General features: G+C 42.3%; 1 protein-coding gene across 2 annotated transcripts in view; it reads left to right on the top strand.

Annotated features, from left to right (window-relative positions):
* The window catches only part of FARP1 (FERM, ARH/RhoGEF and pleckstrin domain protein 1), a 290364-nt gene that overhangs the window by 193304 nt on the left and 81111 nt on the right, over nt 1-15949 (top strand). For both annotated transcript variants that reach the window (XM_060129027.1, XM_060129028.1), the window contains exons 4-5: nt 12493-12535; nt 15363-15441. In XM_060129027.1, the coding sequence (XP_059985010.1) occupies nt 12493-12535; nt 15363-15441 (122 nt within the window). The remainder of the gene's footprint in view (nt 1-12492; nt 12536-15362; nt 15442-15949) is intronic.

A 15949-nucleotide genomic window follows, 5' to 3' on the forward strand; every position in this document is an offset into this window, starting at 1 on the left:
ACACAAGGTCTGCTCTCAGAGTCTGTACGGGAGGAAGCAGAGGGGAGCAGCAGGGCATCTGATGGAATGGAGAAGAGAACCCCCAAAGAGCCACTAGAAATCCCAGGGGGACAGTTTGAGAAGAACAGTGGAAGCTGAGAGGCCTGACGGTGCTGGAACATTCCAGCTCCAGTGAGCAGTAACTGACCTTTTGGGACAGGCCACCACTTAGGAGAAACTATGGAGAATGGGAGTGAAATTGAGCCAGGGGAGGACAATAGAGAGGAATAATAGAGAAGGGGAGGGAAACAGAGGCAGGAAGTCTCGGAAAGCAAGCCACCATGTTTTTTAACACTGCTCAAAATTAATAGAAGAGGAAGCTCTGGGAAGGTAGGAAAGCTACCATGAACCATACTTTCTTCTCAGAAGGTTAGGAAACAGTTTGCACATAAAAATGAGTAACAGAAAGGTATCACAGTCATGATACTAAAAAACAAATACCAGGGGCTTCCCTGGTGGCGCAGTGGTTGAGAGTCCGCCTGCCGATGCAGGGGACACGGGTTCATGCCCCAGTCTGGGAAGATCCCACATGCCGCGGAGCGGCTGGGCCCGTGGGCCATGGCCGCTGAGTCTGCGCGTCCGGAGCCTGTGCTCCACAACGGGAGAGGCCACAACAGTGAGAGGCCCGCGTACCACCAAAAAAAAAAAAAAATAACAAATACCAGAAAACCAAAAACTTAAGTGTGTTCCTCCCAACATACCATGTATGGCCTTGCCAAAGGGACCAGTTGGATCCAGCTGGCAAATTGTACTCAGTAAGGAGGATAGAAGAGCGTGTTGAATGGCACCATGAGTGTGCAGTCTGCAAAATCCAGACTCAGAAATTACTCAGATAAACTGTAAGGAAGAGAGAGGGATGGAGGAAGAAACTATAGGTGAAAAGATACTTGAAGGACGTAACATTTTTTGAAAATAAGGAAGACTAAAAGATGCACCACTTCGTGAAATAAAACATCAAGAAATGTACGTGGTTACTATAAAAACCTAGGTAGTGGTTACTTTTAGAGGGAGGGGGCTGGTTTTAGGATAAGATGGCTGACAGAGTTCTGTTTCTTGACTTGGTTAATGGATACAAGGGTATTTGCCATTTAATAATTCACTAAGCTGTACGTTTGTTTTCAGTAGTTTTAAGCATCTGTGTGTTCTTTTAAATTAGACAGTTTTAGAAGGGAGAAAAAAAGAAAATTAAAACAGAAGGAGCAGGACTTCCCTGGTGGTGCAGTGGTTAAGAATCTGCCTGCCAATTCAGGGGACACAGGTTTGAGCCCTGGTCCGGGAGGATCCCACATGCCGTGAAGCAACTAAGCCCATGTGCCATAACTACTGAGCCTGCACTCTAGATCCCGCAAGCCACAACTACTGAGCCCGTGTGCCACAACTACTGAAGCCTGCGTGCCCTAGAGCCCGTGCTCCACAACAAGAGAAGCCACGGCAATGAGAAGCCCGCGCACCGCAATGAAGAGTAGCCTCCACTCCCCGCAACTAGAGAAAGTCCACGTGCAGCAACAAAGACCCAATGCAGCTAAAAATAAATAAATTAAAAAAATTTTTTAAAGATGATATAAAAAACAAACAAAAAAAAACAGAAGAAGCAAACTATAGATTAAAGGGGGGGAAATCCAATTAAGTCACCAGAATACCCACGTGAAATCCTTTGAACTGAAATTTTCAAAGCTAATGCAAATTCAACAAATGATTTTAAATTAGTTAAAACCGAGTAATTGATGTGTTGTAAGTACCATGCCTGAGGTCTGCTGCTGAGCCCTTCTTAAAAAATAAAGGTTCCCAAAGGTTAAAATTTCCCTGGAGGCAAAGGCCCCCTGAAGCCCCAGGCATTGCATTATAATATTAAGTTCTAGTTTTATTCCAAAACTTTCCTTTGCATACATCTGGGATATCAGATACTGCCTAGTGAATTTAATGCGCTAATGCATAAAGATGGCCCTCTTTATACATTTCATTTCATGCTTTGGTTTACAGATCTATCTTTAATTCCTTTTTATTTAGAGCTTTCCTTGTAAATGAATAAAAACGTACCCTCAATTTTTCAGTTCAAATTTTATTCATGCATTCATTCAGTCAATTTCAGTCAATTTTTTGTTGTTGTTTTGTTTTTGTTAACGGGGGGTGGTGCTGGTGGTGTAGGGGATGAGGCTAGATTAAGAGAGACTTAATGGACATAATCAGATATGAAGCATGGTCCTGGATTGGAGGTTAGTTTTGACAGATCACAGTAAGGACATTCTTTATTCACATGAAGGAATTTGAATAGAGTGTGATTATTTGGTGAGAAGAAAAGTTTACAGAATAGAAAGATAGAAATCATTGACTAAAAAGCAAAAAGTAGGTTATAAACAATATGATCTCAGTTGGGTTTTTAAAAAGTGTATGTATGTTTATATCCACGCACATGGCTCTTCAAAAAAAAAATGTGGAAGGGATATACATGAAGGTACTGGGTCTTAAAGCACACTCCGCAGGCCAGCAAGCAGCGTCAGCATCACCTGAGCAGTGCAGAGTCTCAGGTCCTCACCCAGATGAGGAAGTCCGGGAGCAGAGCCCCCCCATAGTATATGTTTTAACAAGCTCTTAGGGTGAATGTGATACAAGCTCAGTTCTGAGAACAACTTCATTAAAGTGTTAACCATGATCTCTTGGTGGTGGACAATTTTTAAAATTCTGCTTTTGTGAATTTTCTAATTTTCTAGCTTGCATATAGATGAATTCTATACCGATAGATTATTTTTAAATTAAAAGGTTTTTAGTAGCATCCCACAAATTTTAGTTTATTGTGTTTTCACTTTCAGTTTAAAATACTTTCTAATTTCCCCTTGGTTTCTCCTTTGACTCATGTTTATTTTGTTTCCAAATATAAGGATTTTTCCAGTTCTTTCTGTGTTTGAGTTTTAATTTAATTCTGTGGTTGCTGGAGAATATAGTTTGTGTGACATGAGGACTTTTAAATAATTTACTGATATCTCTTTAATGGCCCAGAATATGGTTTATTTTGGTATATGTTTTATGTGTACTTGAATGCTCATTCTGTGGGTGGGACAGAGCATTCCATCTATGGCAGTTAGATCATGTTGGTTGATAGTGCTGTTCAAATCATCTGCATCCTTAGTGAATTCTGTCTATATGTTCTGTTAGTTATTGAGGGAGAGGTATTAAAATCTCCAACCATAATTGTGGATTTGTCTATTTCTCCTTGCAGTTTGATCAGTTTTTGCTTCATGTACTTTGAAGTTCTGTTATTCAGTATATAAATACTTCAGATTTTTATATCCTCTTAATTAATTGACTCCTTTGTCATAAGAAGTTATGAAAATAGGGAAGATTAAACACGGGTGTATAAAGTGTATTTGTGAAATAAATACACGTGATATTCTTCTGATGTCTACTTGGATACTAATTTAACCATTTCAGTTTTTGAAAAAATTATTAATGTTAGCATGATATGCCTTTTTCCATCCCTTTCCTTTTAACCAGTTTATGTCTTTATATTTGCAGTCTGATTCTTGTAGTCAGCATAGAGTTGGGTCTTGCCTTTTGATCAAATCTGGCAATCCTTTTTAATTGGGAATGTTTAGATCGTTTACATTTAATATGATTATTGGTATCATTAAAACTGGTCATCTTACTACTATATATAAAATAGATAACTAATAAGAACCTACTATATAGCACAGGGAACTCGAGTCAATACTCTGTAATGACCTATATGGGAAAATAATCTAAAAAAAGAGTGTATATATATATATATATATATATATATATATATGTATTACCGATTCACTTTGCTGTACAGCAGAAACTAACACAACATTGTTAATCAACTATACTCCAATAAAAATTAATTTAAAAATTAAAAAGTAAAATAAAAAATCTTTTTATAGGAAAACAAACAAAAAAGTTAAATTGGTCATCTTGCTCTTTGTTTTCTATTTGTCTTATCCGTCTTTGTTCCTTTTTCCTGTCTGCCTTTTGATTAATTGAATATTTTGATGATTTCATGTTACTTTCCTTGTGGGTTTATTAGCTATAGCTCTTTGATTTGTAACTTGAGTGGTTGCTTTGAGGTTTATAATGTCCATCTTCAACTTAACACAGCCTGCCTTCAAGTGATATTATTCCTCTTCACATACAGTATAAACCTTATTTCCATTTTTCCACTTTTTGACCTTTTTGCTATTGTTGTTATTGTTTTTTTAACATAAGTTATGAACCCCACATTACATTGTTGTTATTTTTGTTTGCCAGTCAGTTATCTTTTTTTAATTAAAGTACATTTGATTACCAGTCAGTTATCTCCTACAGAGATTTAAATAATAAAAAATTCTTAAAACATACATTAACCATACAGTTGCCATTTTGGTGTTCCTCATTCCTTTGTGTAGACACAGATTTCCATCTGATATCACTTTCTTCCTGCTCGGAGAGGCCTTCCTTTAATGTAGCTTATTATGTGGTTCTGCTGGTGGTGAATTCTCTGAGCTTTCATGTTTGGAAATGTTTTTATTTTGCCTTCCTTTTTGAAAGATGTTTTTTGCCTGGTGTAAAATTCTAAGATGTTTTGAGTATGTTAAAAATCTTGCACCATTGCATTCTCACATTGTTTCTGGCAAGAAATCTACTGTCATCTTTATCTTTGTTACTTTATATATAATGTCTCTCTCTGCTCTGGCTGAGTTTTAAGATTTTTTTCTCTATCATTGTTTTTGATAATTTGATTGGGATGCACTTCCATGCAGTTTTCTTCATGTTTCTTATGCTTGGAGTTTGCTGAGATTCTTGGATCTGTGGACTTATATTTTTTGCTAAATTTTGAAAACTTATAGCCATTATTTCTTCTAATATTTTTCCATTTCTTTCCCCCGCCCCTGCCACCTCCTCTCCTTCAGGACTCCAATTACATGCATATTAGGCTGCCTAAAGTTACTCTATAGTTCTCTAATGCTCTGTTAATTTTTTGGTAATTTTTCTTTCTGTGTTTGATTTTGGATGGTTTCTATTGCTAGTTCTTCAAGTTCAGTAGTATTCCTTCTGCAGTGTTTCATTTGCTGTTAATCGCATCCAGTGTGTGCGCGCGCGCGCGTGCGTATGTGCGCGCGCGCGTGCGTGTGTATGTTTGTATCACACTCTGTAGTTTTCATCTCCAGAAATTTAGTTTAGGTCTCCTTAAAATCTTCCATATCTCAACCTTTTGAACATAGAGAATACAGTTATAATAACTGTCTTCATATCCTTTTTACTAATTCTAACATCTGTGTCAATTCTAGGTCCCATTTGATTGTTTTTTTTTGGGAGGGGGCGTTGCTTTTTTGTTTTGGGGTTTTTTTGGTCTAATTATGGGTCATGTTTTCCTGCTTTGTATGCCTGGTGATTTTTTCTTTTAATTGGATGTAAGATATTGTGAATTTTACCTTGTTGAGTGCTGGGTAGTTTTGTATTCCTGTAAATGTTATTGAGTTTGCGGGGGGGGGGATGCATGTAAGTTATTTGGAAACAATTTAGTCCTTTCAGATCTGGCTTTTAAGACTTGTTAGGGTAGGACTGGTGTGGTGTGCAGTCCGGGGTGAATTATTCCGTACTCCTAAGGGATGACCCTTCAGTACTCTACCCAGTGCGCATGAGTCATGAGGTCTTCCCATCTGGCTGGTGAGAATAGGTAGTATTCCTGGCCCTGTGTGAGCACCAGGCCTGTAACCTCTAATCCTTCTGTGTTTTGTTTGTTTGTTCTTTAATTTTTTGTCCCATCTTGGCTACTTTCCTCACAAGCACACGTTGATCAGTACTCTGTTGCCTACTCAAGGGTAACCCTCTGTACTCTCCTAAATGCCTTCTACTTTCCTGTGAACTCTCTCTACCTTGCTCCCCTGCACTCTCAGCCCCGTCTGTTCAACTCATGGATTTTGCCAGGTTCTGCCTATATTCTTTCTCTCTGCACCATAACCTGAAAACTTGCTCAGGGCAGAGGCTGGTGTAGTCATAGAGGTCATGATTTTAGTTTCCTGTCTCTCAGGGATCCCTGTTTCTCATTGGTGTCACAGATCTTCAGATCTGTCATGTGTCTTTCCTTTTCTTTTCTTTCTTCCTTTCTTCCTTCTTTTGTTGTTTCATGTAGGAAGATAAATCTAGTCTGTTACTCTATTTTGACCAGAACTAGAAATCTCTAAAAATTAATAGGTTTTTAAAAAAAAGCCACACTTAACATATCTTATAAATATACCCATATGTAAAATTAATAAAGTAATTAAGATCAATATGAAAAATTACATTCAAACGAACTATTACAAACAAAAATTCAAAGTGAAGTCATTTCTTGTAGGAGCCAGCCTACAGAAAAATTCGTTTGTTGCAATGAGTTCTAGACACTGGATAGTTTTTTGTATCATATTTTACCTGGTTCCTATATATCTTACAGTTGATGATGCAATAGTTCTGCTGTGTGCAGTTTTGACTTCGAAATAAGAAGAAAGATGAACTTTTGTTGAGTCTTTTTAGAGGAGCAGCATATTATGTTGCAGAAAAAGCACAGGTGTGGAGTCAGATGGACTTGAAGTGGAATCCCAGCCGTTTGACCTTGGGCAACTTCAATAAGCTCTCTGAGCTTGGCTTCCTTCGTGTGTAAAACAACCACATTGTTGTGAATATTAAATGAGAGTGTATAAAGCACCTATCCAATGCCTGGCACACAGTAGGTGCTCAGGAAATGGACTCTGCGCTGTCCCCCTGCCCGATGTCATGTAAGTGACTCTCTTTTAATAAGACCCTTTCCAAAATACCTCAGATATTTTAGCTGCCTACAAAATCCAACTGAATAGTCACTCACCAAAGAATAGGGGAAAAAGATGTTTAGGAAAAGAACATAAAGGCTCTGGGGACAGCGATCCGTCTTGCTTTGCCTTTGATGCCTAGGCGTTAAAGCCTTTCTTCTCGAAGAGTATTTCAGTGTGGAAAACACACTCCAAAAGGGAAAGGGAACATTTAACAGGGTATCAAAGGAAAATAGGGAGGCTGACTGAAATGGAGGCAAGCAGGGGAAGATGGGGCTGAAAAGCTGTGTTGAAACTAAATTGTGGAAGATAGGTGTCATGAGCTGAATTGTGTCCCCCGAAAATGTGTCTGTTGAAGCTGTGACGCCCAGCACCTCAGAATGTGGCGGTCCTTGAAGACAGGGCCTTGAGAGGGGTGATTAAGTTAAAATGGGGCTGGGGGAGTGGGCCCTAGTCCAGTCTGAACAGTATCATTTTAAGAAGAGGAAACTGGGAGATACCCAGGGGACATGAGAGCCTGTGTGCACAGAGAGGAGACCTTGTGAGGACACAGCCAGAAGGCGGTCGTCTGCAAGTCAATGAGAGAGGCCTCAGGAGAAACCAAACCTGGGACACCTTCAGCCTCCAGAACTGGGAGGAAGTCGATTTCTGTTGTTTAAGCCACCCAGTCTGTGGTACTTTGTTATGACAGCTTGAGCAGACTCTTACTTATAGGCCTTCAAATCCCAGCAGGGGGAGTTCCTTGATTCCGTGAGTCCTCCTGACTAGGTGTGGCATTTCTAGAAGCCCATTCGTTTTAACCACATCCCTCTACAGTCAGGTAATGTGGATCTGTAGCCGTGCTCTGGAGACCAGCAGCATGATTTTAGTAAGAACAGGAATGTGTGGCTTGGTTGAAGGAGTTGCGGGGGTGAGGTTAGAGATGGACGATTACAGTTGTGACCCTCCAGAGATCCGTTGGCAGGAAAAGAAAGATTATGGTGCTTTTGTTGCCTTTTTCATTCATCTGGAACTTGTTTCTGTTCTGCTTAGGTTGAATGAAGAAGTGATTTGTCTAGGAATGACCTAGACGAACTTCAGCCCTTTAGTCGAGCAGCAACCCTATTTTTCTTCCTGCTCCCTCCAGCTCATCCTTTTTTAGTGGTTTAAGTCCTTAGCGTGCAAGGCCTTTCCTCTCAGCTCTGCAAATATCAATCTGACTGGTAAATGGAGAGGGTCTTGTGGGCCCCGCTTTCCCACCCAGGCCAGTTTAGCTGTGATGTAACCGATGCCATGGGGCGTTATTGCCGTAAAACTCTACTAGACAGGCGAATTCAGGCCAGTGTGATGTTCCCAGGCCTTCATGGTTTAAAACCACATGCTCGGTTGGCTCAAATTGGTGCTTGTATTTGATGAATTCCACAGAAATGCCAAAAGCAGAAGAGAGATGTTTTAAAACAATTCATAAAATTGGCTGCTGTGTTGCCAGAGCATATCTGTTTGGTCCTGAGTGGTTTGCAGAAGTTTAGGCAGATTCTGTGGCAGAATTGGCAACGGTGGAAGACCTCAGAGGTGGTTCCCCTGAGGCAGGCTTGGAGGCCGACAGAGCACAGGCTGGCAGGCTCACGAGTGGACGCTCAGTAGCTACAGGAAATCCCTCTAGAGTTCTTCAGTTAATTCTCTCGCACGCAAACACAACTGTGTCAACTCTTCTCCACTCGCCCATATCCTTCAACCCTCAGATTTTACAGGGGTAAACGGATGGTGTCAAAGAGGAACTGTCTTATCTTCCCGGCACAGAAGTGTAAACTGACGTACATCTACCATTAGCCTTTCTGCTCCCTCCCTGCCGCCACTGGAAAAGCTCTTCCTTCTGTCCCCAGTGCCCTATGTTTTAGAGCTATCTTTCCACACCATCCCAGGTGTCTTAGGATATTGTTATCTTCTTACTCATACTCTCAAGCCCTCCCTCCGCCTTTTTTTTTTTTTTTTTTTTTTTTGGCCACAGCACGTGGCATGCGGGATCCTAGTTCCCTGACCAGGGATTGAACCCCTGCTCTCTGCAGTGAAGTACAAATTCTTAACCACTGGACCGCCAGGGAAGTCCCAACCCCTTCCCTTTTTAAGCACCCCCAGGTCCTTCCTGTGGAAGACAAGCAAATCAATAGTACTTTTATTATTTTATTTATTTATTTTTTTTGCGGTACGCGGGCCTCTCACTGTTGTGGCCTCTCCCGTTGCGGAGCACAGGCTCCGGACGCGCAGGCCCAGCGGCCATGGCTCATGGGCCCAGCCACTCCACGGCACGCGGGATCCTCCCGGACCGGGGCACGAACCTGTGTCCCCTGCATTGGCAGGCGGACTCTCAACCACTGCGCCACCAGGGAAGCCCCAACAGTACCTTTATTTGATTCTTTCCCCTCCTCCACACACCCGTTCTCTGGCCTCTTCCTTCACAGCCAAGATTCTTGGAAAAGCTGTTCATCCTTCCTGTCTCCTCGCCGTCCACTAGACTTTCAGGCCCCTCTCCAGGTCCACTGACCAGCAGATACTCTAGCTCTCATCTTGTTTGATCTTTCAACAGCTCTTGATGTTCTTCCTTCTGGAAACACTGTCTTCCTGTGGCTACCGTGACATGACTCTCTCCTTACGTTCCTTCTGTCTTTGCTCCCGTCGGCCGTTCTAAGGTAGACGCGTCATCAGTGCTGATGCATTTCATCCTCTGGGCTCCACGAGGCCATCTTGTCCTCATGGATTCACAGTGCTGGCAGCCTCTAAATGTGAGATCTCCCGCCCAGGCTTCTCTGAGCTTTGGATGAGTGTGTCCCACCATTTTCATACTGTTTCTTCCTCATGAAATCCAAGGGCACCTCCTAAAATGAAAGTGTCTAGAACGCCTCCGTCCTGGCCCTCTTCCAGTACTCCCTGTCTCTGATTGGCAGCGGCATCCATCCAGATGCCTACGGCAGAAATCTCAGTGTCATCATTCTGGTTATTGTCTCCTTCTCGGCCACCACATCTAGCCCATCAGTAAATCCCACTGGATTTTACCTGTTACATTTTTCTTTTCTTTCTTTCTTTTTTTAAAAAAAATTATTTATTTTATTTATTTATTTTTGGCTGCGTTTGGTCTTCGTTGTTGCACGCGGGCTCTCTCTAGTTGTGTCAAGCGGGGGCTACTCTTCATTGCGGTGCGTGGGCTTCTCACTGCGGTGGCTTCTCTTGTTGCAGAGCACGGGCTCTAGGCGTGCGGGCTCTAGAGCAGAGGCTCAGTAGTTGTGGCACGCGGGCTTTGTTGCTCCGCAGCGTGTGGGATCTTCCCGGGCCAGGGCTCGAACCCGTGTCCCCTGCATTGGCAGGCGGATTCTTAACCGCTGTGCCACCAGGGAAGTCCATGTTACATTTTTCTTGATTCCACCTAATTTTCCCCAACTCTGCTTCTGCCCTCCTGGTCCAAAGCACCATCCTCTCTTGCCTGGACGACTGCAGCAGATAACCTGCGTCTGTTCTGAACCCCTCTTTCTGTTCTCACACTGCCAGCGTAATCCTTTCAAAGTGCAAATCTGATCGTATCAGCCCTATATTTAAAATTCTTCCCAGTGTTCTCAGGATAACGATGAAGTGCCTTAACGTGGCCTCTGTAGGGTCTGGCCCCTTCCTGACCCACCAACCTTGTTCTGCTGTCATGTTGGTCTCCCCTAATGTTAAGTCACCTGGACAGGTGTTTTTACTGCATGTCTTCCTAGCTTCTTCTCACCTCTCTTGAGATTTCAGCACAATGTCACCTTCAGGGAAGGCTTCCTCCTGCCTCTACCGCACCTGTAACTGGATCAAACCTCTCTATCCTGACGCTCAGAGTCTTCTGGGACTCCCCCTTGTTTCCTTTGTCTCAGGTACTTCTTTACTTTTCTTGGGAAGGTTTTGTTTCCTGTCTTTCTCACTAGACCATATGCTCCATGAAGCAGGCACCATGACTGGTCTCCCATCCTTGTATTCCCAGAACCCAGCAGAGCGACACAGTGATGTGTTGTTGAATGAATAAATGGGTTTGAAGAACAGGGTTTGAGTCCCAGCTCTGGGCAGCTGTGGTCTGAATCCCACTTTTCTCATCTGTCAAATGGAGATATTTTTGCCATCGTTTAGGATTCTTGGGAGGAAAATAATTCATCTCACAAACGACGATTGTTTTGAATGATTATTCTCTCTCATTGTAAGGTTGGGTCTTATGAATGTGACAGTGGAGATGATCCTAAGTCAACTAATGCCTTTATTGTTTTTCTCTTATAACACAGTGGCAGGGGACGGGGAATATAGAAATGAGAATCTCATTAGAAAATCATATTTATTTGAAACGGTGGTGGGGAAGATGAACCTGAATAAATAGACACTTAAATTTTTTTACTTTTACTTTTTTCATCATGAGAATTCTGAGTGATCATTGAAGGTAATTTGGATGATATAGAAAGGCAGAAGAAAAGAAGAAATCACCCATCTTCCCACCTCCCAAACACATTTTCCCACACTCTCAAATAGTTCATCAGAAGTCAAGTTACGGGATGAAAGAGTTTAGATAATTATTCCCTAATTGGTCTCCAGAAACGTTGTGTCAGTTCATACATGCACCAGTAGCGTAGGGCAGTGTCCACTTCCTGGCACCCTTGCCACGTCTGGGTTTATGAAATACAGACATGCACTGCATATCTAGATGCGTATTTAATGGGTGGAAATGGTATTTGATTAAATTTGCATTTGTAGTGCAAGTTACTCCTGAACTTGGACATTCTCTTGTTAGCCATTGGCATTTTTCCTTCACCAATTACCTGTTATTTTTTGCATAATTTTCTTTAGGAGTGTTTCTCTTTTTCATATTTACTTACAAAACCCTCTTTACATTAAGCCCATTAACTTTTTAAAAATCATACATGCAAATGTGAGCTTCAGTAGAACCCTTTCACATGATCACAAGTTCAAGGGTTAACTTATACTTTATTAATGACAACTGGTTTCTCTCTCCTTTTAACATTTTGCCGCTTGAATTGCATGCTAAGGAGAATGTGTGTGAAAAGAGTCTGGACTTTGAAGTGGGACAAACCTGATTTCAGTCCTAGCTCTGCCACATTCTAGCTGAGGGCCTGGGACAAATTACTGAGCCTCTCCACGTCTCAGATTTCTCTCCTGACGAACAGGAATCCTCTCGCCTTGCTTTGAGAGGTAAATAGCTTATGGATGGAGCCGTGTGCAAAAGTATGTTCTATAAATACTCACTCCCTTTCCGTACCCCTCAAAGATGTGCTGTTCTGTACGTACATCTGTGTACGTGGATTTTGTTTCACTAAGGAGCACGCGTATTTTACTCCATTTATAGCCAGATGTGCAATCATGCGTTAATATTTACTGAATAGCTAACTGTGATCAAAGTACCAGCGAGAATAGAAAAATTCTTAGTGAACCGTGCACTGTTTGCATCTAGGAGAGATTTTTAATTTTCAAGCTCAGGGATAATATTAGCAAGTTCAGATCCGTTCTATAAACATGGGAGACAATGTAAGTTATGGCATTCTGGAGGGAAAAAAAAGGCACAGACCACTTTAAATCCTCAAAAATATTTTGATTTTAAACAGCTCCTAGTGGAGTCTCAAAATACTTGCACTCTCTCATTGAGAATTGATGTCTCAGTCTGTTCTCTTTTCCTTTGTAGGTGTGGCTGGATCTCTTAAAACCTATTGTCAAGCAGATTAGAAGTAAGTATAACCCCCCACCCCCCCACCCCCACCCCCGCCTGTTTAACAGTGATGTCAAATATAAAGCCAGACGTCTTCCTGGTCTAGGCGTCGTCTGCCCTGTGGTGTCAAGCATTGGGGCCATACTTTCTTTTTTTACCCCGTGATTGCGTTTCAGCATCCACTAATCCACGTACTATTAAATGAATCTTCTGCAATTTTAATATATAACAATTCGGTAATCAAAACTTGGAAAACAAATGTCATTTTAATTAAGACTAAAGCAGGCTCTTGAGGCCCAGAGCAGTTGAGCTCGTCCAGTCTGTGCCCATGTTTCTTACTGTCACTTTGGAAGAGGGGAGGTGGAACCATTTATTCATAAAATTGCTATGAGGTTTTCTGTGCTGCCTTTTCAAAGCCTGTGAGATCAGAATGCAAGTGGTGTTTGGAAAAATAAGGTGCGCAAAAGTGTGTGTGTGTGAGAGTGTGCGTGTGTGCGTGTGTGTGTGTGTGTGTGTGTGTGTGTGAGATTGGCAAGCAGGACAGAAGGGAGTCTGCCTTGCATTTAGACCATGTTGTCGAAGGAAAGATAAAGGAGGGTCTAGGAGAGAAGTAAGGAAAGGGAACACTTGCTTTTTCCCTCCCTTCTCATTGTGCGTCAGCACCAGACCATCCTCCCCTCTCTCCGCTGTGAGGTCAAGTTAAGAGACAAGCTCTCTTCTCCAGTTCATCCCAAATTGTCCCTCACCGCAGCCAGAGACCAGGCAAGAGACTGAGGATGGTAACAAAACTGCATTCCTAAAGTTGAACAATCACACAATACCTCTTGGGGTCGGTTTTATGTCTGATTAAGAAACCCCACCAGTGCAGTGGTTAAGAATCCGCCTGCCAGTGTAAGGGACACGGGTTCGAGCCCTGGTCCGGGAAGATCCCACATGCTGTGGAGCAGCTAGGCCCGTGCGCCGCAACTACTGAGCCTGTGCTCTAGAGCCTGCGAGCCACAACTACTGAGCCTGAGTGCCACAACTACTGAAGCCCGTGCAACTAGAGCCGTGCTCCGCAACACGAGAAGCCACCGGCAGTGAGAAGCCCGCGCACCACCACGAAGACCCAACACAGCCAAAAATAAATAAACAAAGTTTATTTAAAGAAAAGAAACCCCACCAGGCTGCTTACAGCAATTTATGTGGCTGTAATAAACAGGCACTGTGTTGAGTGGCCCTTATGCAGTTGAAATTGATCTTCTATCATTTAAATTAAGCAATCGTTAATGCAGAAGACGAAACAGCCGTTGTTCAGCGTTTATTGGGTGGCTGGCCTAGGACTAAGTGTGGAGGACACATTGCTGTGAGAAGCCGCCAGGCCTGAAGGCTGGAGGAAGCACAGCATCTAAAATGATGACATTTGTTCCCTCAGTAACCCGCGATGGGAGCTGCTGATGGTGGAAAAGTGTCAGACCCAGGACAGCGGCTGTGGTTTGGTTTAGCACCGGAGCAGAGGCTCTCCTTTTCATCTCTGTGGGCTGTGACTCACCCCGTGTGACAAAGCTGTCATTTTGCATTAGTGCTAGCATCTTCCTAGCTTCGGGTTTTCTAAGGATCCAAGTAGCCTCATTTAATTCCCCATCTGTGAAAATTGCTGGGAAGAATGAGCTAGACCTTCCCATCTTCCCCATTTTGTTCTTGCTATTTTGTGATCCAGAATTGACACGCGAGGATTTCTGTTAATTTTTAGAATGGTCAGCGGGAAGAAGCCCGGCGTCTCTTGGTTTCAGTATTCCTGTGCCTTGTTTTTTTTCCTCCTAATTTTGTACGTATTGCCAACATCTTCATCTTATGATACATCATTTGGGGTTTTTTCCCCTAAATTTGAGTGTGTTATAAAAATTAAAGTACAACATCTTTTGTGATGGTGAAAGGTAGAGCAAAAAAGACATTTTTTTACTTTTATACAACTGCTGTTAAAATTTGGATTTCATCATAATACCTTGTATTTCATAGAACATAAACTTTTGCTGTTATTCCAAATGGCAGAACCTGTAAGATTGCTTTTGTATCGTGGCTTATACAGCAAAATAAACTCTGACTCAGGTTACAAATTATTATTCTATAATCTATTTGATGTTCTGTTTGAATTCTGGAAAGGTACCTGTCTCATTCCCAGTCTTACCCTGCCCACCCACTCCCAGATCTGCTTCCTAATTTCGTTGGAACTTATCGATAAGATGGTGTATGAGACACTTAGTAAAGGCTTTGACTGACTGTGATGAACACAGTAGCTGCTGTACCTTGGAGAGAGTTAGAAATAATAAATTACGTAACTGATCTACCTTTTCGTTATCTCTTCCTTAAGCTGTCTAAAGCCTGTATTTGGACTGAAGCAGACAGATAAATTTTTGAAGACACATGCGTGCTTTTAAAATCTGGGTACAATTTACGTTCTCCAGGGGAAAAGTTTGATGCCTCAATGTAATGCGCCTGTCACAGTATTTTTAAAAACCGGGTATCTGGAACTTCCCTGGGGGTCCAGTAGTTGAGACTCCGTGCTTCCAACGCAGTGGGCGTGGGTTCCATCCCAGGTCGGGGAACTAAGATCCTACATGCCGTGCAGTGTGGCCAAAAAATATAATTAAAAAAAAACCCAAACAGGTGTCTGTCTCCCCACAATACGAAAATGCGAATTAGTAACCAACGTAACCAGCTATTAAGTGACTTGGATGTTGGCAGAAGTGCTCTGGGCAGCTCGGAGTAAGACTTATTATTTGGTTTCTAATATACCCTCTTACATCTTTAATGGCATTTGAAAGACAAATCAATAAATGCTTTACTGCTTTTTCCCCCCTTTCTAGGGCCAAAGCATGTCGTTGTTAAGTTTGTGGTGAAATTCTTTCCACCTGACCACACACAACTCCAAGAAGAACTCACAAGGTTAGTGGTTTGGAAACTGGGTATTTATTGCTGTGGAGCAGAGAGAGTGAATGTTCTAAGTCAACTGATGAAACATTTTCCCAGTGTTTCCTTGACCAGCATCTGCTCTGTGCTTGACAGTTTAACCTTCCTCCCTCCCAGCTGTGTTTACAAACATGGGAAGAAAGAAAGTACCACAGTTTCCCTGAAAGCTGGTTTCTCGAAGGCTGTGCTATGAAGTATCTGGGCTTATAATCTGTTACTGTCGTAGTTCCCCCTCTTATACCTGTCACATCACAAGACAGTTTTGGGAAATGAATCTCTTCTGTGAAACCAAGATGTGAACTCAGTTTCTCTCTGTTGCTGCAGTGGGTGAATCGACATAAACTGTACGTCAGTTTCTTTGAAGGTGTGGCCAAGTGGGAGGAGTGTGGCCAAGCCCTGCCCCTGGTAACTGTGTGACCAGCCGGTTACCAAACGCCCCTGCACCTCTGTTAATTCCCGTATCAACGCGACCGTAGTGCTTGCT

Source organism: Lagenorhynchus albirostris, chromosome 18, assembly GCF_949774975.1.
Source record: "Lagenorhynchus albirostris chromosome 18, mLagAlb1.1, whole genome shotgun sequence".
Lineage (NCBI taxonomy): Eukaryota > Metazoa > Chordata > Mammalia > Artiodactyla > Delphinidae > Lagenorhynchus > Lagenorhynchus albirostris.